General features: G+C 41.5%; 1 protein-coding gene and 1 non-coding gene across 6 annotated transcripts in view; one reads left to right on the forward strand and one right to left on the reverse strand.

Annotated features, from left to right (window-relative positions):
• Positions 1-27,919, forward strand: part of SETD2 (SET domain containing 2, histone lysine methyltransferase) — a 154,499-nt gene that overhangs the window by 16,373 nt on the left and 110,207 nt on the right. For all 5 annotated transcript variants that reach the window (XR_010338977.1, XR_010338978.1, XR_010338979.1 and 2 more), the window contains exon 2: positions 24,791-24,806. Coding sequence is in view for 2 of the 5 variants with exons in the window: in XM_064367008.1 (XP_064223078.1) it covers positions 24,791-24,806 (16 nt within the window). In the remaining 3 variants the exon portion in view is untranslated. The remainder of the gene's footprint in view (positions 1-24,790; positions 24,807-27,919) is intronic.
• Positions 4,416-4,738, reverse strand: LOC135270875 (small nucleolar RNA U85). Its single transcript, XR_010339033.1, has one exon. It is a non-coding gene; the product is annotated as a small nucleolar RNA U85 (small nucleolar RNA).

A 27,919-nucleotide genomic window follows, 5' to 3' on the forward strand; every position in this document is an offset into this window, starting at 1 on the left:
GTTTTCTTTTATCATTGCATAGTGAGTCGAGGTGGTGGGAAAGTCCAAGTTCAAGGATACTCTTAGGACTTTAACTCATGGTGTTTGGATAGAGGAACAGAGTTCATAGGTAGCAATAACGAACATAATTGTGAAGTATAAGATGTTAAAGAGCTATTCTTCTCTTAGCTAATACTAGGGAAATTAAAGTAGATGTGGATTAACAGGAAAGAATATACAATCATGTCCACTTTTTTTTTTTAATTTTTCTTTGAGACAGAGTTTTGCTTTTGTTGCCCAGGCTGGAGTTCAATGGCACAATCTCAGCTCACTGCAACTTCCGCCTCCTAGGTTCAAGCAGTTCTGCCTCAGCCTTCCGAGAAGCTGGGATTACAGGAGCCCACCACTATGCCCAGCTAATTTTTTCTATTTTTAGTAGAGACGGGGTTTCACCATGTTGGCCAGGCTGGTCTTGAGCTCCCAACCTCAGGTGATCCACCTGCCTCAGCCTCTCAAAGTGTTGGGATTACAGGCGTGAGCCACTGTGCCTGGCCCATGGCCACTTTAAAAAAAGAAACTTGTATGTAAGTTGATTGGATGTCTATAAAGTTTTTCCTACTGGAAAATGGGGATTTTATTATTCTAACCTCAGGTCTAAGTCAAACATTATTAATTTAAGACCCTAATTAATGATTCTCTGGTTCAGAAAATTGCTTTTTTTATTTTTTTTCTGGAGATGAAGTCTTGCTCTGTCGCCCAGGCTAGAGTGCAATTGCATGATCTCGGCTCACTGCAACCTCCGCCTCCTGGGTTTAAGTGATTCTACTGCCTCAGCTTCTTGACCATCTGGGACTAAAGGCGCCCGCCACGACACCGAGCTAATTTTTGCATTTTTAGTAAAGACAGGGTTCCACCATGTTGGCTAGGCTGGTCTCAAACTCCTGACCTCGTGATCTGGCCACCTCACCCTCCCAAAATGCTGGGATTACAAGTGTGAGCCACTGCACCTGACCAGATATTTGCAGTTCTTTAAAAAACCAGTGCCAATTTTAGAATAGTATTGAGGTAGAAAGAAGGTATAAGAAATTGGAAAACACTTGAACACAGATTGTAGTTTGAAATGTCCCTGTTAGCTAGTTCTTGTATCTTTTGTCTTCTTTAAAAGAAAGTTTGGGCGGGGGTAACATTGTTCTGTTTCAGTAAAGTTTCAGGGCCAAGTGCGGTGGCTCAGGCCTGTATTTCCAGCACTTTGGGAAGCTGAGGCGGGTGGATCCCCTGAGGTCAGGAGTTAGAGACCAGCCTGGCCAACATTGTGAAACCCCGTCTCTACTAAAAAACACAAAAATTAGCCGGGTATGGTGGTGGGTGCCTATAATGTAATCCCAGCTACTTGGGAGGTTGAGGCAGGAAAATCGCTTGAACCCGGGAGGTGGAGGTTGCAGTGAGCTGAGGTTGTGCCACTGCACTTCACCCTGGATGACAGAGCAAGATTCTGTATTGAAAAAAAAAAAAAGATTCAGATTGGTTATGTTATAGTGGAAGCCTTGGTTTACTAAAATATATTTTTAGCCCACCAATGAGCGTAATACTTTAATTTTTTAAGAGGGTTCTAAGCATACCTTTATGAACAAGAGTGCAGAAAGTATAGGAGCTGAAAGTAAGTATCTTAAAAAATGACATGTTGGCCGGACACCATGGCTCACACCAGTAATCTCAGCTCTTTGGTAGGCTGAGACGGGTGGATCACCTGAGGTCAGGAGTTTGAGACCAGCCTAGTGAAACCCTGTCTCTACTGAAAATACAAAAATTAGCTGGGTGTGGTGATGCGTGCCTATAGTCCCAGCTAGTTGGAAGGCTGAGGCAGGAGAATCTCTTGAACCCGGGAAGCGGAGGTTGTAGTGAGCTGAGATTGTGCCACTGGGCGACAGAATGAGACTCTGCCTCAAAAAACAAAACACAAAAAAACAAAACAAAACAAAAGATATGCAGTGGCTAGTCTCCATGGCTCACGCCTGTAGGCTCTGTGTCTTAAGCCTGTAATCCCAGCACTTCAGGAGGCCAGGGTCTGTCCTCGGCCTCCTGAAGTGCTGAGATTACAGGTGTGAGCCATGGAACCTAGCCGCTGCATGTCTTTTCTTTTTTTGATGTGGAATCTCACTCTGAAAGATTCTTTCAGTTCCTACACTTTCTACACTCTTGTTCCTAAAGGTATGCTTAGAACCCTCTTAAAAAAATCAAAGTATATTTTCTATCAAGTGTACTGACCAGAGAAATTCAAAACAAGAAGAAACAAAAAGAAAAAAATAAAGTATTACACTCACTGGTGTGCTAAAAATATATCTTAGTAAACCTAGGCTTCAACTGTAATACAGCATAACCAATCTGAACTTTTTTTTTTCCCCCCTAGATACAAAATCTTGCTCTGTCACCCAGGCTGGAGTGCAGTGGTACAATCTCTTCTCACTGCAACCTCTACCTCCCGGATTCAAGCGATTCTCCTGCCTCAGCCTCCCAAATAGCTGAGATTACAGGCACCCACCACCACGCCTGGCTAATTTTTGTGTTTTTAGTAGAGACGGGGTTTTGCAATGTTGGCCAGGCTGGTCTCTAACTCCTGACGTCAGGGGATCAGCCCGCCTCAGTCTTCCAAAGTGCTGGGATTTCTGGTGTGAGCCACCACTCCTGGCTGAGGCCATGTTTTAAAATGAAATCTTGGATTTTGTCTACTTTGATCTGTTGAGTACTATGGGAGTAAAAGACTAAAGAGTGAAGAATAGAACTTTATTAGGCAGCAATAAAACCTTGTGTGTAAAAAGTGGAGTCTTAGGATTGTATACTAAATTCATCTTAGGACTGTCAGTTATCAGTTATTTAGGAAGTCAAGTTTCAAATGGAATAAAGCCAATTTGTGCATGACTTACTTCAGTATTTCTCAAAGACCAGGATTTTTTTTTGTCATTTCACTCTATCATAGACTTATACTTTAAAACATACAATAAAATTGAATTGCTAGAATAAAGTAAAAAATTCAGACTTTGAAAATACAAGGCCACTGATAAAATAGTTCTGTTCAGTTGTGGTAGTGGTTACATGAATATATACATTTAATAAAGTTGCATAGAACTATACACACATGGCCGGGCGTGGTGGCTCACGCCTGCAATCCCAGCACTTTGGGAGGCTGAGGCGGGCGGATCACAAAGTCAGTCGATGAAGACCATCCTGGCTAAAACAGTGAAACCTTGTCTACTAAAAATACAAAAAATTAGCTGGACATGGCAATGGGTGGTTGTAATCCTAACTACTCAGGAGACTGAGGTAGGAGAATCGCTTGAACCCAGGAGGTGGAGGTTGCAGTGAGCTGAGATCACGTCTGTGCATTCCAGCCTGGGCAATAGAGGGAAACTGTCTCAAAAAAAGAAATATACACATGTGCACACACCCAAATTAATATGAATGCAGGTTAAGATGAATGATGAAAACTGAGTAGGGTCTACTGAGTTTCCTAGTTTTCTTTTTTCTTTTTCTTTTGGAGACATAGTCTTGCTCTGTCTCCCAGGCTGGAGTGCAGTGGCGCCATCTTGGCTCACTGCGACCTCTACCTCCTGGGTTCAAGCGATTCTCCTGCCTTAGCCTCCTGAGTAGCTGGGATTGTAATCCCATTGCGGGCATGCACCACCATGTCCGGCTAATTTTTGTATTTTCAGTAGAGACAGGGTTTCGCCATGTTGGCCGGGCTGGTCTTGAACTCCTGACCTCAGGTGATCTGCCCTCCTTGGCCTCCCAAAGTGCTGGGATTACAGGCGTAAGCTACCATGCCAAACCATTTTCTGGTTTTCATACTGCACTAGAGCTATATAAGATGTCACTATTGGGAGGAGATGGGTAAAGAGTACAAGAGATTCTCTTTGTTTTTATTTTTGAGACAAGTCTCACTCCATTGTGTGAGGCTGAAGTGTAGTGATGCGATCTCAGGTCATTGCAGCCTCTGCCTCCCTGGTTCAGGCGATTGTCCTGCCTCAGCCTCTCAAGTAGCTGGTATTACAGATGCCTGCCACCATGCCCAGCTGAGTTTTGGATTTTCATTTTTATTTTTTATATTTTGGTAGATATGGGGTTTTACCATGTTGGCCACGTTGGTCTCAAACTCCTGACCTCAAATGATCCACCTGCCTTGGCCTCCCCAAGTGCTAGGATTACAGGTGTGAGCCACCTTGCCCGGCCCAATTTTTGTATTTTTATTCGAGACAGCGTTTCACCATGTTGGCCAGGCTGGTTTCAAACTGCTTACCTCACGTGATCTGCCTACCTCAGCCTCCCAAAGTGCTCGGATTACAGGTGTGAGCCACTGCGCCCAGCCACAAGGGACTCTTTATACCATTTTTGTAACTTCCTGTGACTATAATTATTTTATTTTATTTTATTTAAAAATTTTTTTCCATCAGATTACCAAAGATCTGCATTTCATCTCTCAGCGGTCTTAATACAAGCTAAGTCCTTTGGGACCCTTGGCCATGATACCCTGAACATGCCCTGTTCCTACTCTCTCCCTCCAGTTACCACAATTTCTCTGCAGCAACTGGAAGAATCACCCCTATTAAAAAGAGATAGCTCAAAAGTAGGAAAAAGTTCTTGTTGGTCTGCCCTTACAGTGAACACACGTAACTCTGTATCGCCCACCAAGATTACAGACTGACTGTAATTATTTTCTAATAAAAAGCTTAAAAAACACAAGCCTACTGATGACTGGTCAAGGTGAAATTGCTGTAAAATTTCTAACCTTTTATTCTCAATTTTTGTACATGTGAGTAAGTAACAAATTCTTAGTCGGCGAGCACTGGCCTGAAGACCATAGTTACGTCTTAACTTCCCTTTCCTCTTCCCTTTGTGACTACTCCGTATCATTCCTACTCTCATTCTCTTTACCCTCTCCACTGCTGTATTCCTCTTTTGTTCAAAATTATTTACTGTGCAGTTAATTAGTGCCAAGACCCTGGGGATATAAAAATGAGCAAGGCTTTGGCTGTGGTAGAGCCTATTTTCTAATATTGGAGACTTGTTAACCAAAGAATCTTACAAATATGTAGTTCAGGCTGGGCGCGGTGGCTCACGCCTGTAATCCCAGCACTTTGGGAGGCCAAGGCGGGGGGTGGATCACAAGGTCAGGAGTTCAAGATCAGCCTGACCAACATGGCGAAAAAACCCTGTCTCTTCTAAAAACACACACAAAAAATTAGCCAGGTGTGGTGGCGAGTGCCTGTAATCTCAGCTACTTGGGAGGCTAAGGCAGGAGAATTGCTTGAACCCGGGAGGCAGAAGTTGCAGTGAGCCAAGATTATGCCACTGCACTCCAGCCTGGGCAACAGAGTGAGACTGTGTCTCAATAAAGACAAAAAACAAATATATAATTCAAATTGCTTACAGCTCACATTTATTAACTCTTTTCCAGGCATTATATAAAGGAATTTTTTTCTTTTTTTTTTTTTTTTGGAGGACGGAGACAGGGTCTCACTTTGTCACCCAGACTGGAGTGCAGTGGTGGGAACCTGGCTCACTGCAACCTTGATCTCCTAGACTCTCAAGTGATCCTCCTGCCTCAGCCTCCCAAGCCCAAGTAGCTGGGACCACAGGCACACGCCACTATACCTGGATAATTTTTAAAATTTATTGTAAAGACAAGGTCTCTGCATATTGCCCAGGTTGGTCTTGAACTTCTGGCTTCAAGCAGTCCTCTCACCTTGGCCTCCCGCAGTGCTGGGATTACAGGCATGCGCCATCATGCCTGGCTTATATGAAGGATTTTTTTTTTTTTTTTGAGACCCAGGCTGGAGTGCAGTGGCACGATCTCAGCTCACTCCAACCTCTGCCTCCCAGGTTCAAGTGATTCTCCTGCCTCAGCCTCCTAAGTAGCTGGGATTACAGGTGCCCGCCACCACACCCAACTAATTTTTATGTTTTTAGTAGAGTTGGGGTTTGGCCATGTTGGCCAGGCTGGTCTCGAAATTCTGACCTCAGGATCCACCACGCCTTAGCCTCCCCAAGTGCTGGAATTACAGATGTGAGGCACCGCGGCTGGCTATATGCAGGATTTTAAATGGACATTCATTCTCTTTATAAGTGAATTTAGTACTATTTTAGTTTTATAGATAGCTTCTTTGGCCTTCATTTCTTTTAGTAACTTAGGTTAACATATTTTGGAGATAAGAGCAATTTGGACATGACTTCTGGGCAGAGGCACTAGAAAGACTATAGCAGACAATTTAGGCTGTATAGTTGTTTTTTATTTTTGAGACAGAGTCTCACTCTGTTACCCAGGTTGAAGTACAGTTGCGCCATCATAGCTCACTGCAGCCTTGGACTCTTGGGCTCAACTGATCCTCCTGCCTCAGGGACTATGGATGTGAGCCACTACACCCAGCTAATTTTTTATTTTTTGTAGAGACAAAGCCTTGCTATGTTGCCCAGGTCAATCTCAAACTCCTGGCCTTAAGCAGTCCTCCTGCCTGGGCCTCCCAAAGTACTGAGACTACAGGCATGAGCCACCATACCTGTTCGGCTGTATGGTTGTTCTTTTTAGGTTGTGTAGTTCTTAAACTGTATACAGGCCTCAGCCAAATCCAAAAATGTGAAATCTGAAATGTTCCAAAAGTTGAAACTTTTTTGATGCTAACATGATGCCTCAGTGGGAAATTTTACACATGACCTTATTTGAGAGGTTGTAGTCAAAACACAGGCAAGCTGGGTGTGGTGGCATGCGCCTGTAGTCCCAGCTACTCAGGAGCCCAAGGTAGGATCACTTGAGTCCAGGAGTTCAAGGCTGCAGATAGCAATTCTAATATGCAAAATTATGTTCAAGAATACTCTTATTTTTTTTTGTTTACATTAAGAGCACAAAAGATAATTTTTGCAGGGAATGAAAATTTAGCACTGTAGTGCCTTATTCTAAAAGATTGCTAGTAGTTGGAAAGTAGACTTAAATATTCAGAATATTAGTATTTTTGAACACGGAACAATTTTATATCTACTTGTGTTAAGATTTTTTCCCCAGTGAAATTTTTTTTTTTTTTTTTTTTTTTGAGACAGGGTCTTGCTCTGTTGCTTAGGGTGGAGGACAGTGGTGAGATCTTAGCTCACTGCATCCCTGATGTCCCGGGCTTAAGCGGTGGTCCTACCTCAGCCTGCTGAGTAGCTGGGACTACAGGCATGCACCACCACACCTGCCAAATTTTTTGATTTTTTGTAGAAATGGATCTCACTATGTTGTCCAGACTGGTCTTGAGCTCCTGGGCTCAATCGATCCTCCTGTATGAGCCTCCCAAAGTGCTGGGATTATAGGCATGAGCCACCATGCCCAACCCCAACTTTCATTTTTCCATTTTGAAAATATAAGCCAATGAGCTGGGTGCAGTGGCTCACGCCTGTAATCCCAGCACTTTGGGAGGCTGAGGTGGGTGGATCACCTGAGGTCAGGAGTTTGAGACCAGCCTGGTGAAACCCCATCTCTGCTACAAATATAAAAATTAGGCCGGGTGTGGTGACTTACGCCTATAGTCCCAGCATTTTGGGAGACCAAGGCTGGCGAATCACGAGGTTAGGAGTTTGAGACCGGCCTGGCCAACATGGTTGAAACCCAGTCTCTACTGAAAATACAAAAATGTAGCTGGGTGTAGTGGTGGGTGCCTGTAATCCCAGCTACTTGGGAGGCTGAGGTAGGAGAATCACTTGAACCCGGTAGGTGGAGGTTGCAGTGAGTCAAGAGAGCGCCACTGCACTCCAGCCCGGGTGACAGAGCAACACTCCATCTCAAAAAAAAAAAAAAAATTGACGTGGTGGTGGGTACCTGTAATCCCAGCTACTTGGGAAGCCGAGGCCGGAGAATCACTTGAACCTGGGAGGTGGAGGGCAGAGGTTGCAATGAGCTGAGATTGCACCATTGCACTCCAGCCTGGGCGACGAGAGTGAAACTCTGTCTCAAAAAAAAAAAGAATAAAAAGAAAATATAAGCCTATATATATATATATCTATATGGTATTCCCTGCCCCTAAACTGCCCCTCACCAAAGTAGCATACTGAATTTACTGTTTTGTTTCTTGCTTTTTTCCCTTAACAGTACATACATTCTGGAGATAATTCCAGAGCAGTATACAGAAATCTTCATTATAACCTTTTATTTTAATTAATTAATTAATTAATTTAGAGATGGGTTCTTGCTCTATTGCCCAGGCTGGAGTGCAGTGGCACCATATCATCTCACTGCAGCCTTGGCCTCTGGGGCTCAAGCTGTCTTCCCACCTTAGCCTCCCAAGTAGCTGGGACTACAGGCACACACCATCACGCCTGGCTAATTTTGCTTATTTTTTGTGTAGAGACAAGATGTTATTCTGTTGCTTAGGATGGTCTCAAACTCCTAAACTCAAGCAACCCTACTATCTCAGCCTCCCAAAGTGCTGGGATTACAGATGGGAGATACCATGTCTAGCCCATTATTATGATCTTTTAGATCAAAGTTCATAATTAGAACTTTTGGAAGCTGGATGTACCATGATTATTCAGTCACTGTTACAACCTTTTGCTAGCACACAGATAGCCTTTTGCAGTTTATTTTAACCTTTTTCTGTATGAAATGATGAATAGTGGTTCATTCAGTGCATTGTAATTCGCAGTCATCCTACATTACCATTTGGCTTTGCCTTGTAAGAATATGTGTTTCAAGTCTTTTTTTTTTAAAGGTAGTATGGATAGCTTTTACCCTGCTTATAGTTGTATTAGTTGACTTGAAACCTTTTTCTATACCTCAAACATTAGTTGACTTGAAACCTTTTTCTATACCTCAGCCATTAATTGCAATTAAAAAAAATGCTTAAACTCTTCACCAAAACCAGAAAATAAACAATGGCTATATTTATTGCATTTAAGCTTTTGTTCCATAAGGGTACTGAATTTTTTTTTAATGTGTTTTGATTTTTGTCAGGTGGTAACTTATGCTAGAAACTTTATGAATTGTTTTACTTGCTAAGAAGAAGACATACATGAGGCCAACAAACATATGAAAAAATGCTCATCATCACTGGTCATTAGAGAAATGCAAATCAAAACTACATTGAGATACCATCTCACGCCAGTTAGAATGGCGATCATTAAAAAATCTGGAGACAACATGCTGGAGAGGATGTGGAGAAATAGGAACACTTTTACACTATTGGTGGGAGTGTAAATTAGTTCAACCATTGTGGAAGACAGTGTGGTGATTCCTCAAGGACCTAGAAATAGAAATTCCATTTGACCCAGCAATCCATTACTGGGTATTATCCAAAGGATTATAAATCGTTCTACTATAAGGACACATGCACACGAATGTTCATGGCAGCACTGTTTACAATAGCAAAGACCTGGAACCAACCCAAATGCCTATCAATGATAGACTGGACAGGGATAATGTGGCACATATACAGCATGGAATATTATGCAGCCGTTAAAAATGATGAGTTCGTGTCCTTTGTAGGGACATGGATGAACCTGGAAACCATCATTCTCAGTAAACTGACACAAGAACAGAAAATCAAACACCGAATGTTCTCACTCATAGGTGGGTGTTGAACAATGAGAACACATGGACACAGGGAGGGGAGCATCACACACTGGGGTCTGTTGCGGGGAAATAGGGGAGGGACAGCGGCGGGTGGGGAGTTGGGGAGAGATAGCATGGGGAGAAATGCCAGATATAGGTGATGGGGCGGAAGGCAGCAAATCACACTGCGACGTGTGTACCTATGCAACAATCTTGCATGTTCTTCACATGTACCCCAAAACCTAAAATGTAATAAAAAAAAAAAAAAGAAAGCAACCCATGCATATTTTTTTATAAGAAAAGAAATCTTACTTGTGAAACATGAAATAATAAAATTGTTTTCAGACCGCATATTTAATATTAACATAAAAGTAAGCAGTTATTTATAATGGAAAGAGATCTGAAATTATTTATGTATAAAAAGAGAAACCATGTCTTAACATTTAATCACATCACAGGTTTTATTTTCATATTTTTATTTAGAAGGTGGGTTTTTCAGAGCTAATTTGCATGAAAGGCTATAACTTGAAAGAGCTGACTTTTTTTGTGTTCTCATTTAATGTGGTTAAGCGAGTGGGACAGGAAGGCTGACATAAGTACTTAGTCTGATAAAATACAGGATAGGTACAGTTGAAACATTAACCCACCCAGGTGCAGTGGCTAACGCTTGTAATCCCAGCACTTTGGGAGGCTGAGGAAGACAAATCACTTGAACTCAAGATTTTGAGACTATCCTGGGCAACATGCAGAAACCCCGTTGCTACTAAAAATTCAGAAATTAGCTGGGCATGTTGGTGTGTGCCTATAATCTTAGCTACTCCGAAGGCTGAGGTGCGAGGATCACTTGAAAGGGGTGGGGGGCGAGGGGGTCCTGGAGGTTGCAGTGAACCAAGATTGCACCACCGCACTCCAGCCTGGGCGAGGGCAGTGAGACCCTGTCTCACAAAAACAGTATTAAGCAAGTGAGTTTATAGTCTACAGTCTGATTATAATAAGCCATCTCCCTTAGAAAGCGCTATCATATATCTTTCTTTGTATTCAATACTTAGGATTTTTATTTTTTTTATTTTTTGAGGTACAGTCTTGCTCTGTCATCCAGGCTGGAGTGCAATGGTGTGATCTTGGCTCACTACAACCTCTGTGCCCCAGGTTTAAGCAGTTCTCATGCCTCAGCCTCCTGAGTAGCTGGGATTACAGGTGACTGCCATTACATCTGGCTAATTTTTGTATTTTTAGTAGAGATGGCATTCACCATGTTGGCCAGACTGGTCTTGAACTGCTGACCTCAAGTAGTCCACTCACCTCGGCCTCCCAAAGTGCTGAAATTATAGGCATGAGCCACTGCACCCAGCCAGTCAACTTTTTCTGTTGTGATTCATTGGCTTGTACTAAAGATGAATTTCAGCATTTGTGCATATTTGTCTTTTGAAGCTTATTTGGTAATGGGAGTTTTCCTCTCTCACTTTTTGCTAGTAAGGAAAACAAATGGATAATTTAAAAGATTAACTCAGAAAAATGAATAAAAGTACTAGAATTCAGTTGAATACAATAGTCTTTAACATTGGACTCTAAAATGTTCAGAGTAGGTTACCATATATTCCCATTTATGGGTTTTGGAAAAAGCAGATTAACAGGAGAATATAATTCACTTTATGCGGACATTCTTGTATAACTATTTTTTAACAAATAAAGAAACATTTCAGGTATAAATACAATTGTTAACATTTGGGATTGTAGTGTTACCTTCTCCTCACTTGGAATTCTGTAGTGACATATTTGAGATCTGCTTTGTTAACAAAGTCACTTATTGTTAGAAGTGACTTTATTTAAAGAAAATAAGTTAAGTTTACTCAGTTGTGTAGTAATTCCACATTAAAATAAAGTTTCAGCAATTTTGGGGATATAAGAATAGTTGATAAGTGTGATCTAGTTATTTTTTTCTAGATTTAGTCCATATATATTGATCAGTGGGATTCTCTGTGTGTTTGAGATACTATGCTAGTTAAAGATGTGGACTTAAACAAGTGAGAAGTAGTGCTTGTATATCAAATCCACTTAATGCTAGTTCAGGTTAGCATACTTACCCAAAAGTGCTTTACCTGAAGTTTCAATGCCTTTGAAGCAGTGTATCACTTGTAGCTTTATTGGTCCCATAAATCACGTATATTTTTCTTGTTTTTTTCTTTTTTAAATTTATTTTTATTTTTTTTTTTGGCATGTTTTACCATGTTGGTCAGGCTGGTCTCCAGCTCCAGACCTCAAATGATCTGCCCACCTCAGCCTCCCAAAGTGCGTGAGCCACCATGCCCGACCATAATCACATATATTTTTCATCAGTGTTTTAATTCACTTGTCTTCATGTGTCCTAGTTCTTAGATGAGAATGCGGCAAATGTCATAGGTTTTATGGCCTATATATCTTGCTTTTTCTACATGTCAGTTTTGAGATGTTTCCCTCTTTTCCTTTTAGAATTGCTTGAGGTGAAGAAGCTAAAAACTAGTACTGTTGTTGAGTTTATGTGATTCAAAAAGTAATGAGAACGTATGATAGGAATGGGAATGTTAGGCCCAGGAGAGATTATATAATAAGGACAAGATGTTACCTTTGTCTCTTGGTAATTTAAACTCTATATCGGGAGACAAGAACAATAAATGCATGTCAATGCTGTATATGATTGTCAGATTGTAAAGTATATGCTGTAGGAATTAAATTTAGTAGTGATATCTGGAAAGGTAAGAAAAGGATAGGAAAAGGCATAATAGTGCTGAGTACCTAGTAGACATTCAAATAATTGTCAAAGGAAGGAAAGGCTTTAGTGGTCTCTGAGTGGATTAAGGTAGCTATGGGGGTGATGTGATATGTGTGTGGTGTAGAGTCTGAGAGGGAGGAAGGTGGTGGAACAAGAGCAATATGAAAAATAATTTGATAGTTTGGGCAAGATAAAGGAGCTCTCTATAAAAAGTTAAAAATTAGCTGGCTGAGGAGACTTGGGTGGGAGAACCGCTTGAACCCAGGAGTTTGAGGCTGCAATGAGCTGTGATCGTGCCACTGCGCTCTTGCCTAGACTCTGGGTGACAGTGGGTGACAGAGTAAGACCCTGTCAAAAAAAGAAAGATTTTGAACAAGACTGATCTAGCTTTGAACTTAGAGGAGACCACCACAGCTATTGAGATTCCCTCTGGGAAGTAGTGTAAAGCAGGTTTAACTAGGTAGGAAAATGATAATCCCAGCACTTTGGGAGGCTGAGGGGGGCGGATCACTTGAGCAGGAGTTTGTGACCAGCCTGGCCAACATGGTGAAACACCCCATCTCTACTAAAAATACAAAAATTAGCTGGGCGTGGTGGCACATGCCTGTAATCCCAGCTACTCAGGAGGGTGAGGCAGGAGAATCGCTTGAACCTGCGAGGCAGACATTGCAGTGAGCCGAGATTGCGCCACTGTACTCCAGCCTGGGTGACAGAGTGAGACTTGTTTTCAAAAAAAAAAGAAAGTGATAGTGCTGTAATCCCAGAATTTTGGGAGATCAAGGCAGGTGGATCACCTAAGGTCAGGAGTTCGAGACCAGTTTGGCCAATATGGTGAAACCCCATCTCTACTTTAAAAAAAATAAATAAATAAAACAATTAGCTGGGCGTGGTGGTGAGTGCCTGTAATCTCAGTTACTTGGGAGACTGAGGCAGGAGAATTGCTTGAACCTGGGAGGCAGAGGTTGCAGTGAGCCAAGATCACACCACTGTACTCCAACCTGGGTGATAGCGAGACTCTGTCTCAAGAAAAAAAAAAAAAAAAAAAAAAGATAATGATGTCAAATATTTATTGAGTGCTTCCTATCTTCTAAGTAGTGTTTTTGGCAGTTAAATACAGCTATAAACAAGATAAAATCAAATCTCTGTCCTAAAGAAGGTTGTATTCTGCTGTGAGGAAATGGGTATTACATAAAATATTTATAAATAAAACATAAACAGCCAAACCTTACGTTAATAAATGTTAGGAATAAAGTAAGGTACTATAATATAGAATGATGGGAGAATCTCAAAGGAAATAACACTTGAGATGTTATCTTTTAAAAAAAATTAGAGTCAGGGAGTACATGTCCATGTTTGTTCCATGGATATGTTGCATATTGGTAGAGATTGGGCTTCTAGTGGGCCCATTAACCAAATAGCCAAATAGTAGTGAACATTGTACTCATTAGGTAATCTTATTTTTTTTTTTTTTTTTTTTTAGGTTTTTAGATGGAGTCTAGCTCTATTGCCCAGGCTGGAATGCAGTGGCACCATCTGGGCTCACTGCAAACTCTGCCTCCGGGTTCAAGTGATTCTCCAAGTAGCTGGGATTACAGGCACCTGCCACCATATCCAGCTAATTTTTGTATTTTTGGTAGAGCCGGGGTTTTGGCATGTTGGCCAGGCTGGTCTTGAACTCCTGACCTCAGGTGATCCACCCATCTTGGCCTCCCAAAGTGCCAGGATTACAGGTGTGAGCCATGGCGTCTGGCCCCCATTAGGTAATTTTTCAACCCACTGCCCCATCTTTTGGAGCCCCAAGTGTTAATTATTTCCTTCTTTTGTCCATATGTACTCATTGTTTAGCTCCCACTTACAAGTGAGAACATATAGTATTTAGTTTCTGTTTCTGAGTTAGTTCACTAAGGATAATGGCCTCCAGCGCCATGTTGCTGCAAAGGACATGATTTCATTCATTTTTATGGTTGTGTGAGGTGTCATTTTATTATTGAGAAGCAGCAGTCTGGTGAAAATCTGGAGGGAATAATATTCCAAGAAGGAACAGCAGGTGAAAAGGCTGTGAGCCAGAAATTAACTTGGAATGTTTGGGAGACAGAGAGAAGGCTAATGGTAAAACCTAGAGAATGAGGAGAGGGACTATGGAAAGATGTAAGGTCAGAAGGAGGATAAGGAGGTATGTGGAGTAGGCTGTGAGTGGAGAGAGAAAATAAAGGACAAATGAGGTTTTCATCTGAGCAATTGGGTAGATGGTAGTATTACTGTCATAGGAATGACTTGGGGGAGGACTGTATTTGGTATATGGGATAATATCAGTTCAATTTTGACAATGTTATATTTGAGATAAATAGAAAGTATCCAAGTAGCACCTAAAACGGAAGACCTTATTAGCTGGATGGATGGGAAGAGCCAACAAATGAGATCAAAGAGGAGTAGCAGTGAGGGCAGGAGGAAAAATTCAAGAATGTGATCTGTGAAAACCTAGGAAACAAATTGATCACTAGCTTTAAGATGCCTGTCACTAGTAATTTATTAAAAGCTGTTTGGCTAATGAGAATGAATAGAGAGGAGAGAGAGACTGATAGAGGAGAGGAAATAAATAGAAAATGGAAGTCCTTGAGGCAAGAGGATAGGACACTGAGCAAAGTGGTGGGATCATCAGTTGAGCGTGGTCATGGAGATCATGGTGATAGAGATTTGGGGTAGGGGAATGTGTGAAATAGTCATCTGGGAGAGTAAGGGAACTGAGTGGCACAAGTCATAGTTAGTAAATGGCAGGGACAGGATTCTGACCTAAGGTATCAAAGTTTGATTTTTTTCTGTATTAAATTGCCACCCTAGGCCAGGCATGGTGGCTCATGCCTGTAATCCCACTTGGGAGGCCGAGGTGGGCAGATTGCTTGAACTCAGGAGTTCTGAGACGAGCCTGGGCAACATGGTGAAACCCTGTCTCTTCAAAAAATACAAAAATTAGCTGGACGTAGGTGGCACCTGCCTGTAGTCCCAGCTACTCAGGAGGCTCTGGTGGGAGGACAGCTTGAACCCAGGAGGCAGAGGTTGCAGTGAGCCAAGATTGTGCCATTGCATTCCAACCTGAGTGAGAGCCAGGTCCTGTCTCAAATTTAAAAAGCCACCCTAACAAGCAAAGTAATAAATATTGAAGGTGTATTTTCATAAAGAATCAGAAAAATTGAGACCAGATGAGCCCAAAAGTGAAGCTTAAAGCACCTTACTAGTTTTTCTACTCATGGCAATTATTATTTGTTACCTTGTATTATAGTTATTTGGTGTACCTCTGTGCCATGTTACTTCAAGTAAGTATAAAATGCCTGGTGGAGTAGAGACCGTGAACTGACATTTTGCCTTTACAGACTTAGCACTGCTTTTACAAGTTGGATCCTTTAATAATTATTGAACAAATAGCCTGTGATTGATATGAGAACTGATACTTACAGTTAGTGTTGCCTTTCTAAAATGTCATTGAGGCTGGGTGCAGTGGCTAACACTTGGGAAGCCAATGTGGGTTGATCACTAGAGGTCAGGAGTTCGAGACCAGCGTGGCCAACATTGTGAAATTCTGTCTCTACTAAAAATACAAAAATCAGCCAGGTGTGGTGGCACATGCCTGTAATCCCAGCTACTCTGGTTGCTGAGGCAGGAGAATTGCTTGAATTCGGGAGGCGGAGGTTGTAGTGAGCCAAGATTGTGCCACTGCTCTCCAGTCTGGGCAACAGAGTGAGACTCTGTCTCAAAAAAAAAAAAAAAAACCAAGTCATTGAGCAGTCCATCAGCATGGTTATGTGCTACTGAGATATGTTCTGATGTAGTTTTTGTAAGGCCGGCTGCCTCACTGGGAGTTAAATGGACACACTTATCTCTCCCCGTGCCGGCCTCTCTATGCTGACACACTTATCTCTCCCCATGCTGGCCTCTCTATGCTGGCTCCCCACACCCACTCCTATCTGGTCTCTCTATGCAGGCTCCACACACCCACTCCTGCATTCCTCACTCGACCCCTTCAAAATTTAAAAAGCCTGCCAAAGATTTGTCCAACGGCAGCTTAACATTGACCTCCCCAGCCGGCCAACCCACCAGTAGTCCCGCCTGGCAACCAATGGCAGCTCGCCCCATCAGCACCTTGACTTCCCCTCACCAATGAAACTCACCAATGAAACTGTCTGCTCTTTGTTTCCCTAATAATCAGTCAACCCTCCTCACCAATGAAACTGTCTGCTCTTTGTTTCCCTAAAGACCAATCAATTACCTCCACTCCCTATAAAACCCCACACCTTAAGAAGCCCAGTGCAACTTCTCTGGCCCCTTCCCGGACCACAGAACCTTGCCCGGGAGCTGAATAAATTGAATTCTCATTTTCTCACACTGGCCTCAGTTTCCTCATTTTAACTCGGCAATATACCTTACAGTTTTCACATTTGCCATAAGCCCAGCTCACTCTTGGCAGTTAGCGAGGACATCCATTCCCTACCAAAACTCTAGACTACAGCAGGATTGGGTCAGTGTGTTTAGAGGAGGTTTGCAAATGTGTATGACCATAGTCCAAGCAGAGAGCTAAGTAGAAGTGACGTTTTGTGATAAAAATATTAATTTCAAAGACTTCTGCCTAATGCATATTTCTAGATCATTGAAGATCAGATAAGACATGAGGTATAGTGTAGTATGGGGCAGCAGGAGCAGTGAAATTCCACTTGTTTCCTAATGATGAAGATAATTACTTAGTAATTGAGAAGAGTTCCCTGCCAATATTTGTTTTTATCTTGCTTTGGGCATGGGACAAGAAGTACCTTTCTTCTAGGGAGCTAAGGGTACTGCTGTCCTACCTCTGGGCTAAGATATGTTAAAAGAAATGTTATGAAATATTCTCTGGTTTGTAATTGGTGGCTTCCTTTCTTTTTTATTAGTTTTCCTGTCTTTGAGTTTTCTTTTCACAATATCCCTACCCCTGTGATCTCATACTCCAGAGTCTAGTTTTGTGTAGCTTATTTTTATCAGTGCTTACCAGAATATGAATTTAGGAAGATTTAAGATAATGTTTCTCCAACTGAGGCTCTAGGATTTCCAAGGGTCCACATATTCTTATTTTTGAGACAGGGTCTCACTCTGTCGCCCAGACTGAAGTGCAGTGGCATGATCTTGGCTTACTGCAACCTCTGCCTCTCGGGTTCAAGTGATTCTCATGCCTTATCCTCCCGAGTACCTGGGATTACAGGCATGTGCCACCACGCCTGGCTAATTTTTGTATTTTTAGATGGGGTTTCACCATGTCGCCCACGCTGGTCTCAAACTCCTGGCCTCATGTGATCTGCCTACTTCGGCCTCCCAAAGTGCTGGGATTATAGGCGTAAACCACTGTACCTGGCCACATATTCTTAAGGGTTGGGGATTCTGTGAGAAGTTTTAAAAGCTTTTCATATTTGATTATCTTTAAGTTTAAAAAATAATTACAGAATATTTTGAAAAATACAGAGATTTCCACTGGGTGCAGTGGCTGATGCCTGTAATCCCAGCACTTTGGGAGTCTAAGGCGGGAGGATCCCTTGAGCTCAGGAGTTTGAGACTAACCTGGGCCACATAGACCCCTGTCTCTACAAAAATATATATTAAAAAAAATTTTTTTTTAAAGCACAGAGATTTCCTATGTACCCTAGATTCCCTAGATAAGAACATTTTACCACATTTGTTTTGTCATACTCTCTTTGTATACAAAAACTGTTTGGTTTTGGTTTTTTTTTTTTGTCCCACATTTGTGTTTATTAAAAACTGTCTCTTTGTATACATAACATCCACATCATTACTTTCTTTCTGGAATGCTGGAAATTTGCAGACACGATGCCTCTTAACTCCTATATCCTCAAATGTGTATTTCCTAAAAACAAGGATACAATGATCAAATTCAGGAAATTAACATTGATATAATATTATTTTCTAATCCATAGACCTTAAAAATTATTTGGATGAGTTTTAAGTTTAAAATTCTCTGCAATGACAATTTTCAAATGAAATAAATTTTAATAGACTAATTTTTGTTTTCTGTTAGTATTCTTGAACTGTGATCTATTCTTACATGTCTGATAGTTGTTTTCTTCAAATGAGGCCTATACTTAAGTGTAAGAAACACTGTATTTGAGTTTTAGTAAGAAATTCTTTAGGTAGGAGTGAATTTTTGAAGTCTTTGCTTATTAAAATCAAGATGAAGTAAAAAGCTATTTCTGATTTGTAATTAGGAAATTCAATGGAAGATCTTGAGTGAGACCTAGCACCTCACTTTTAGCTGTCCACCTTGAGATTATGAATTCTCTGTCTTATCTTAGTTAAGTTCTTATCCAGATTCTTAAACATTTTTGATGATAAGGAAACTTAAGTATCCTATACAGTGACACATCTAGTTTTGTTTTTGTTTGAGACAGGGTCTCCCTCTATCTTCCAGGCTGGAGTGCAGTGGCATAATCTCTGCTCACTGTAACTTCCACACTGAGCTCAAGGGATCCTCCTGCCTCAGCCTCCCAAGTGGCTTACACTACAGGCATGTACCACCACACCTGGCTAGTTTCTGTAGTTTTGTAGTAGACTGTCTCAAAAAAAAAAAAAAATTAGCCTGGTGCAGTACCTCACACAGGAGGCCTAGGCAGAGAGATCACTTGAGTTTGGGAGGTCAAGGTAGCAGTGAGCCAAGATTGTACCACTGGAAAGATAGAATGAGACCCTGTCTGAAAAAAAAAAAAAGTGTATGTTCATATATGCACACAAAATTTTCGAATTAAGAATATGCAAACTAGGCTGGGCACAGTGGCTCATGCCTATAATCCCAGCACTTTGGGAGGCTGAGGCAGGCAGATCACGAGGTCAGGAGTTCAAGACCAGCCTGGCCAGCATGGTGAAACCCTGTCTTCTAATGAAAATACAAAAATTAGACGGGCATGGTGGCTTGTGCCTGTAGTCCCAGCTACTTGGGAGGCTGAGGCAGGAGAATCGCTTGAACTCAGGAGATCGAGGTTGCAGTGAGCCAGGATATTGCCACTGCACTCTAGCCTGGATGACAGAGTGAGACTCCGTCTCTAAATAAATAAATTAATTAATAAATAAAAGAATATGCAAACTTAAGAGTAGTTGCTCTGGGGAGAGAGACCTATTTTTAGTTGTATATCTCTTTGTATTATAAAATTTCCTCCAGCTACATATAGTACTTTTTTAAATAAAGAAAATTAATTTAAAATGTACTAAAAATGAGCTAAAAACTGTCATTCTGTAACTTCTATTTGTTGGTCACAGTTCCAACTTTCAGAATTGCACAAAATAAGATTATTTCATCTTATCAGCTTTCTGATATTTTGAAATAAACCACTATGGTCCTGTAAACCTTTTTTAAACCTTTTTTCTTCTAGGGTAGTACTTTCATTTAGCTTTAACCATTTCTTGTGTGACAGTATCCAGAACAGATTTCTTTACTATCCAACTTGTTTGTATTTATTTATATGTTTGATATGGCCAAATTGCTCTGGAAATCTTCTAATGTTCTAGCTTGAGAGATTGGTTGGTTGTTTTTTTTAAGACATGTCGTTCTTTGGTTCCTTGAGCTTGCCATGACTAAAACTCTTAATTCTTTTTCCATATATACCGTATGACCTAATAGATATATCTTCATGTTGATATGGATTCTTTAAATATAATTTCATCAGCAAGCTGCAGATTTGCCTACTTTACTATTTTTTGACAGATAACTGGCTACCATATTCTTTTTTTTTTTTGATAGTTTTTCAAAAGAAGAAAATAGACTATTTTTAGCATGATCTCTTGCTGTAGAGTTAAATGCTTGTTTTCACAAGCTTCTTCATTTTTTTTGGTAGGGAGCACAGGATGTTTAATACTCTTCTTGTTTCTATACCCTTGTTTCATCAACTTTTCTTCAAAAACTCTATTCTTTGCTCTTGATATTATTTACCAAAACAAGTGTTCTTATGTGAAAAACATTTGTAGCTAATTCTTGCTTTTAATTGTGTTCTCACAATTGTATTGATTTCTTCAAAAAGGTCCTGCCCTCTTTTTGCTGCAGCAGTTTACTCTCCTGGCTATACCTAGGTCTCCTACCTAGTAAGACTCTCTTCCTGGAAGTGTACCTCAACTCTAAAATAATATTCTGACCATAATTTCCAGTTCTTCCACCTTATTGACCCTTCTACCTCTCTTCCTGGTTTCCACTAAATCCACTCTTTGAAGCCCCCAATATGTTGTCCCTACCCTGTTCAGTTTATCAGCTTACTCAGATTTCACTCTCTGTCTGTTACCTAGAGATGTTTAGGTCAGTCATTTCAGTATTTTTGGTAAATCAGTTCTCTCAGCTCCTTGCCTTCTACCTCTCTTATCCTGCCCATCCATCTTGCTGGATTAATTCACTAGTTATTGCCTCAGCAGAAGTAGAATAAGTGTGCTAATGAGCTCAATTGTAAATCGGTAATGTCCAACTTTGGGTGGCAACATTGAGGATTACAGTCTACTTCCATTTTTGTTGTCTACATTTGAATTTTCTTTGTCTTTTACCCTGTCCCTTCCCCCAGCTTTCAACTAATTATTTCAGAAAAGTAGAGACCAAGAGTATGCTTGCTTTATTTTGAAACTTAACTATATCTTCATTTATCTATAACTCCTTCTCTGTCCTTTTTTTGTTTTTGTTTTTTTGAGGCGGAGTCTCACTCTGTCGCCCAGGCTGTAGTGCAATGGCATGATCTCACTGCAACCTCTACCTCCTGGGTTCAAGCGATTTTTCTGCCTCAGCCTCCCGAGTAGCTGGGATTACAGGCACTCGCCACCACCATGCCTGGCTAATTTTTGTATTTCTGTGGAGATGGGGTTTCATCATGTTGGCCAGTCTGGTCTTGAACTCCTGATCTCAGGTGATCCACCCGTCTCGGCCCCACAAAGTGCTGGGATTACAGGTGTGAGCCACTGCACCCAGCCTATATCTTCTCTTGAGATCACTTCTTCAGTCTATTTTAGCGATTCCATACTTTTCCTGTGATCTAAACAACTTGTCTGCTTACCAGCTCTGTGATGAGGGAGGGAACCAAGATACAGAATGGCTTGTATATCTTTAAAAAGAAAAACACACCTATAATCCCAGCAGTTTGGGAGGCTGAGGCGGGCAGATCATGAGATCAGGAGTTCAAGACCAGCCTGACCAACATGGTAAAACTTTGTCTCTACTAAAAACACAAAACTTAGCTGGGCATGGTGGACATGCCTGTAATTTCAGCTATTTGGGAGGCTGAGGCAGGATAATTACTTGAACGAGGACCCAGGAGGTGGAGGTTGTAGTGAGTACGCCACTGCACTCCAGCCTGGGCTATGGAGGAAGACTCCATCTCAAATCAAAAAGAAAAAAAAAACAGTGATCTCTATTTAAAAACCACACCCACATGCATGCACAAACGAGTGCAGAAAGCTCTGTAGATCAGGGTGTTAACAGTCGTTGTCTCTGGAAATTTGAGTTGTAGACTTTTCCTTTTGCTTGTTTGTAATTTGGTTTTTATCTATTAACATTAAATGCTTTTAATGATGAGAAAATTTCCCTCCAAATTTCTGATCCTTCCTCCCTCCCTCCCTCCCTCCCTCCCTCTTTCCCCCGTGTCTTGTCATTTTTGTCAAACAAATATTTGATTTCTAAAATGGATCTTCTTTATGCATTCTTCCCTCCCAACTCCACAAATTTACAATAGAACCTAAGACTACTTTCATCACATTTTGTCAGGATTATTCTTTTCATTTGCCTGTCCAAAATAGAACTGCTGAGGCTTAAGAAAGTGTTCTGGTCACTTGTATTTCTAGCATTTTGTGTGTGTGTGTGTGTGTGTACTATGCAGATAAGCCTGTGCTTGGACATCTGGTACCTTCTATCTTCTTGAAAAAATTTCAAATGGTACTATTTAATATACCATAGAATCTAATATGCCATTGATTGTAAGAAAATGATTATTTTATGAACCTTGAGAAGATAAAAAAAATTTTCCGTTGAAACTATGATACCATTGATAGGATGATGCATCCTGTGGCAAAATGTACATCATAGAATTGATGAAGTACAGTAGTGCTAACATCACATCTATGAGGTTTTTAGTGGGTTTGGAGTAGAAAAAAATGGTTAATTTTGGCACTGCTTCAGATCTCATTCATGTATTTCCAGCTTACCTCACCCCTCTTCCCCAACATTGCTTGGTTGTGTATTGCTACCACAGACACTGGTGAATGGAATGAATTATGATGAAGTCAGGCCTACATTTGGGGAAAAAGGTTTTGTATGTTTCTTTTCAGGAGCTTTGAAAACAGATTGTTGTATTCCAGTCTTGCCACTTAGCCCAACGAGCGACTAGCTGAAAATACAAATCTCGCTGTCATGTCCTTTTGTAGCTTCCTTTTTTCCAAGTAGACAGTCCCTAAGTATGCCTTGGTGTGCTAGTGTACACCAGACTTGTGGCTTTTGATTTTTCTTAGTCAGTGTTGTCACCTTTGTTAGAACATAATCCAGAGAGCTGCACACTGTATTATGGAGCAGATACACTGTAATGTGAAATAGTCTTGCATTCAGCCTTTGGGACTGTTGAACAGATACCAAAAAAGATTGAGAAGCATTGATCCATAAGATGAAATATGATTCTTCTCATGAGAAACCTGACCACTGCCTCCTACTCCACCTTATTGTTGGCTTCTTTCTGCCTTACACCTTATTTCAGGTAATATTGAACTGTTTGTAGATTCTTTACACATATTATTCTATGTGTATGTATGTGTGTGTGAGAGAGAGAGAGGCATGTGCACGCGCGCGCACACACACACACACACGCAGATTTTCACTCAGCTGATCAGACTAGAGTGCAGTGGCATGATCTTGGCTCACTGCAGCTTCTGTCTCCCAGGCTCGAGCAATCCTCCCAGGCTCAAGCAATCCTCCCAACTTAGCCTTCCCTTTTAAAATTATTTTTTATTTTTTATTTTTTTGAGACAGAGTTTCACTCTTGTTGCCCATGCTGGAGTACAATGGCACGATCTCGGCTCACTGCAATCTTCACCTCCTGAGTTCAAGTAATTCTCCTGCCTCAGCCTCCTGAGTAGCTAGGATTACAAGCATGCACCACCATGCTTGGCTAATTTTGTATTTTTAGTGGAAATGGGGTTTCACTATGTTGGCCAGGCTGGTCTCAAACTCCCTCCTGACCTCAAGTGATCCACCCGTCTTGGCCTCCCAGAGTAATAGGATTACAGGCATGAACCACTGCGCCTGACCTTAAAATTATTTTTAAGAGAAATGAAGTCTTGCTGTGTTACCCAGGCTGGTCTCGAACTCCTGAGCTCAAGAGATCTTCCTACCTCAACCTCTTAAAAGTGCTGGGATTATAAGCGTGGGCCACTCACCCCACCTTATTCTGTGTGTTAATCTCTGACTCTGCCTGGGATCTTCTGACAGATTTATTCTTCAAAAACGAATCCTCTCTTCAGGAATTTTTTAAATTTTTTATTTATTTTTTTGAGACAGAATCTTGCTCAGTTGCCTAGGCTGGAGTGCAGTGGTGTGATCTCAGCTCACTGCAACCTCCGCCTCCCGGGTTCAAGCAGTTCTCTGCCTCAACCTCCCAAGTAGCTGGGATGCCACTATGCCCGGCTAATTTTTGTGTTTTTAGTAGAGACAGGGTTTCACCATCTTGGCCAGGCTGGTCTTGAACTCCTGACCTTGTGTCCACCCGCCTTGGCCTACCAGAGTGCTGAGATTACAGGCACTTGCTACTATGCCTGGCCTTTTTTTTTTTTTTTTTTTAAAGACAGCCATCACCATGGCTGGAGTGCAGTGGTGTGATCATGGTGAACTGCAGCTTCAACCGCCTGGGCTCAGGCGATCCTCCCACCTCAGCCTCCCAGGTAGCTGGGACTGCAAGTGCATGTCACCATACCTTTTTGTATTTTTTATAGAGACAGGGTTTCACCATGTTGCCCAGTCTGGTCTCAAACTCCTGGGCTCAAGCCATCAGCTGGCTTCAGCCTCCGAAAGTACTGGGATTACAGGTGTGAGCCACCACACCTGGCCAGGAAAGAGTCTTTGGATTCCTATTTTCCCACTAAACTGAGTTGCTTATTGTCCTTTTTGCTGCCTCACTATACATATTTCTATTCTTATATTGACTCCATTATGTTGGAATTACTTTTGTTACAAATTTCTTTTTTGTAACTTGAAGGAAGCTGAGCTTTTTCAGGGCAGGGATGCTGCTTTATTCAAATTTGGTCTCCAGCACTTAGCATAGTGCATGGCACTGTCTTCAATAAATATTTGTTAAACTAAATGTAACTGAGTCTGAAGGAATGGACAATCCATATAGAATATACCTGTAGGTAGTAAATATCCTAAGTTTTAATTAAAAATAACTATTATCATAATCAATTTTAAGTATTTATGATTTTTTTTTATTCTTTTGCATGTTTTCTTGGCTGAATGGAAATAGAGAAGAAGAAAACGAGGTAAGTATAATTTAACTAGTCATTCATTGATTATGAGATTGATCTGTAAACACATTTTAGAGATTGGGTAAAAGCTGAAAACATTGAAAATTTAGCTATTATTTTGAATGTGAGATGAAGTAATAGTTTTAAATTTTGTTTTTAGAGCCATCGTAACTTATCCCAGTGAGGGATGTTGTGTATCTCAAAAAAATGGTTTTTAAATTTTAGAGCTTCAAGAGATTTAGGAAAAGTAGAGAAAGCTGGAATTTCCTAAAATATCTTTTACTTGTTTTTTTATGTATCGAACTTCCATTTAAGATTCAATTTGAAAAGTGGATTCTGTTTCTTAAAAGTATTTGGCTCATGCCTGTAATCCCAGCACTTTGGGAAGCCTGGGCAGGTAGATCACTTTGAGGCCAGCCTGACCAACATGGTGAAACCCCATCTCTACTAAAAATAAAAAAATTAACTGGACATGGTGGCTTAGTTCCAGGTACACAGGAGGCTGAGGCAGGAGAATTGCCTGAACCCGGGAGGAGGAGGTTGCAGTGAGCCAAGATGGTGCCATTGCACTTCAGCCGGGTGACAGAGCAAGACTTTGTCTCAAAAAAATAAAGTATTTGGAATTCACTGCTCTATGATAATACATGTGAAAGTATTTACTTTCTAACTTGCTACTATGTAATTTTGAAAACTGATTTCAGATTTTACCATGTTGAAAGAGAAGTTATTCTCTTAAATAGCCAAAGCATATTAAAGAACATCAATTAAAGAATTTTGCATATGGGAAGTATACCACTATCTTTAATTTTTTTTTTTTTTTTTTGAGTAGGAGTTTCGCTCTTGTTACCCAGACTGGAGTGCAATGACGCGATCTCCGCTCACCGCAACCTCCGCCTCCTGGGTTCAGGCAATTCTCCTGCCTCAGCCTCCTGAGTAGCTGGGATTACAGGCACGTGCCACCATGCCCAGCTAATTTTTTGTATTTTTAGTAGAGACGGGGTTTCACCGTGTTGACTAGGATGGTCTCGATCTCTTGACCTAGTGATCCGCCCACCTCGGCCTCCCAAAGTGCTGGAATTACAGGCCTGAGCCACCATGCCCGGCCTTTCTTTTTTTTTTTTGAGACGGAGTTTCGCTCTTGTTACCCAGGCTGGAGTGCAATGGCGCGATCTCGGCTCACCGCAACCTCCGCCTCCTGGGTTCAGGCAATTCTCCTGCCTCAGCCTCCTGAGTAGCTGGGATTACAGGCACGCGCCACCATGCCCAGCTAATTTTTTGTATTTTTAGTAGAGACGGGGTTTCAATGTGTTGACTAGGATGGTCTCGATCTCTTGACCTCGTGATCCACCCACCTTGGCCTCCCAAAGTGCTGGGATTACACTATCTTTAATTTACGATTGAGTTTGTTGCCATAGATTTTTCTGATGCTCTTTCTACAATGTACGTTATACCTTTAATTTCCAAATCTAACCATTTCCTTTGGTGATTTGGCAAACGTGGAAGAAGTCATCTTCTTAGGTTTATACCTTGTAATTATTGCTCATACAGCGGTATTATTACCTGAGGGTGAGGGGCCGAGGCAGAGATAGTGATGTGTGCCAAGGCAGAGTACTCTCCAGGAAGGCAGAAGGCCTCGTCCTCATTTGGTTGCCTCATCTGTGAAACAAGTAAGGTGGGAAGTTCCTTTGTATCACTGGTTTCCCAAACCCGGGACATTGATTAGAATTGCCTGTAATGCTTGTTTCAAAACAAACAAAAAAATCCCCAAAACCCCAAAACACCCCCTAAAAAACAAACGCATGCCTCATCTTAGAGCCCAGTAGCTCCAATTGATGTTTCCTAGAGTATGGATCACAGATGAGTTTTTCTTTTTAATTAAAAAAAAAAATTTTTTTTTTGAGACAGTCTTGCTATGTTGCTCAGGCTGGAGTCCTGTGGCACCACCTTGGTTCACTGCAACCTCTGCCTGCCGGGTTCCAGTGATTCTCCCACCTCAGCCTCCCAAGTAGCTGGGGTTACAGGCACACACCACCACACCCTGCTAATTTTTGTGTTTTTAGTAGAGATGGGCTTCCACCATGTTGGCCAGGCCTGACCTCAAGTGATCCTCCCGCCTTGGCCTCCCAAAGTGCTGGGATTACAGGTGTGAGCCACCATGTCTGACCCAGATGAATTTTTTTTTTCTTTTTTTTTTGAGACAGAGTCTCGCTCTGTTGCCCAGGCTGGGGTGCAGTGGCCTGATCTTGGCTCACTGCAACCTCTACCTCCTTGGTTCAAGCGATTCTCCTGCCTCAACCTCCCGATTAGCTGGGACTACAGACGTACACCACTGCACCCAGCTAATTTTTGTATTTTTAGTAGAGACGGAGTTTCAGCATGTTGGCCAGGCTGGCCTTGAACTCTTGACCTCGTGATGCGCCCACCTTGGCCTCCCAAAGTTCTGGGACTACAGCGTGAGCCACCGCGCCCAGCCCGCAGATGAATATTTTTACTGTGCACTCAATGTGATGCCGGGAGACCACTGGTCTTGATGACCTCTGATTTTTCATCTGATAGAACAGAAGAACAAACGATATTGAGCATTGAGATGTTAGACATTGCCCTTTATACGCATGTCTTTTAAATATATGTCAGGTTTAAAAAAACTTTTTCTTTTAAATACTACCTGGAAAATAGTTCTAAAACTGAAAAAAATTCTTCATGTAAGAGAAAATAAGAATGGGAAAAATAGGTAATTGTTGAAGCTGGGAGTAGATACTTAGGGATTTATTATACCATTTTCTTTCTTCCTTCCTCCCTCCCTCCCTCCCTCCCTCCTTCCTTCCTTCCTTCTTTCTTTCTTTCTTTCTTTCTTTCCTTTCGGATGTAGTTTTGCTCTTGTTGCCCAGGCTAGAGTACAATAGCGTGATCTCAGCTCATTGTAGTTTTGCTCTTGTTGCCCAGGCTAGAGTACAATGGCGTGATCTCAGCTCACTGCAACCTCTGTCTCCCAGGTTCAAGTGATTCTCCTGCCTCAGCTTCCTGAGTAGCTGGTATTACAGGCATGCACCACCACTCCCAGTTAATTTTGTATTTTTAGTAGAGGTAGGGTTTCTCCATGTTGGTGAGGCTAGTCTTGAACTCCCGAT

This window comes from Aotus nancymaae, unplaced genomic scaffold, assembly GCF_030222135.1.
Source record: "Aotus nancymaae isolate 86718 unplaced genomic scaffold, 86718_ANA_hifiasm-v0.15.2.pri h1tg000067l, whole genome shotgun sequence".
NCBI classification, from domain to species: Eukaryota; Metazoa; Chordata; class Mammalia; order Primates; family Aotidae; genus Aotus; species Aotus nancymaae.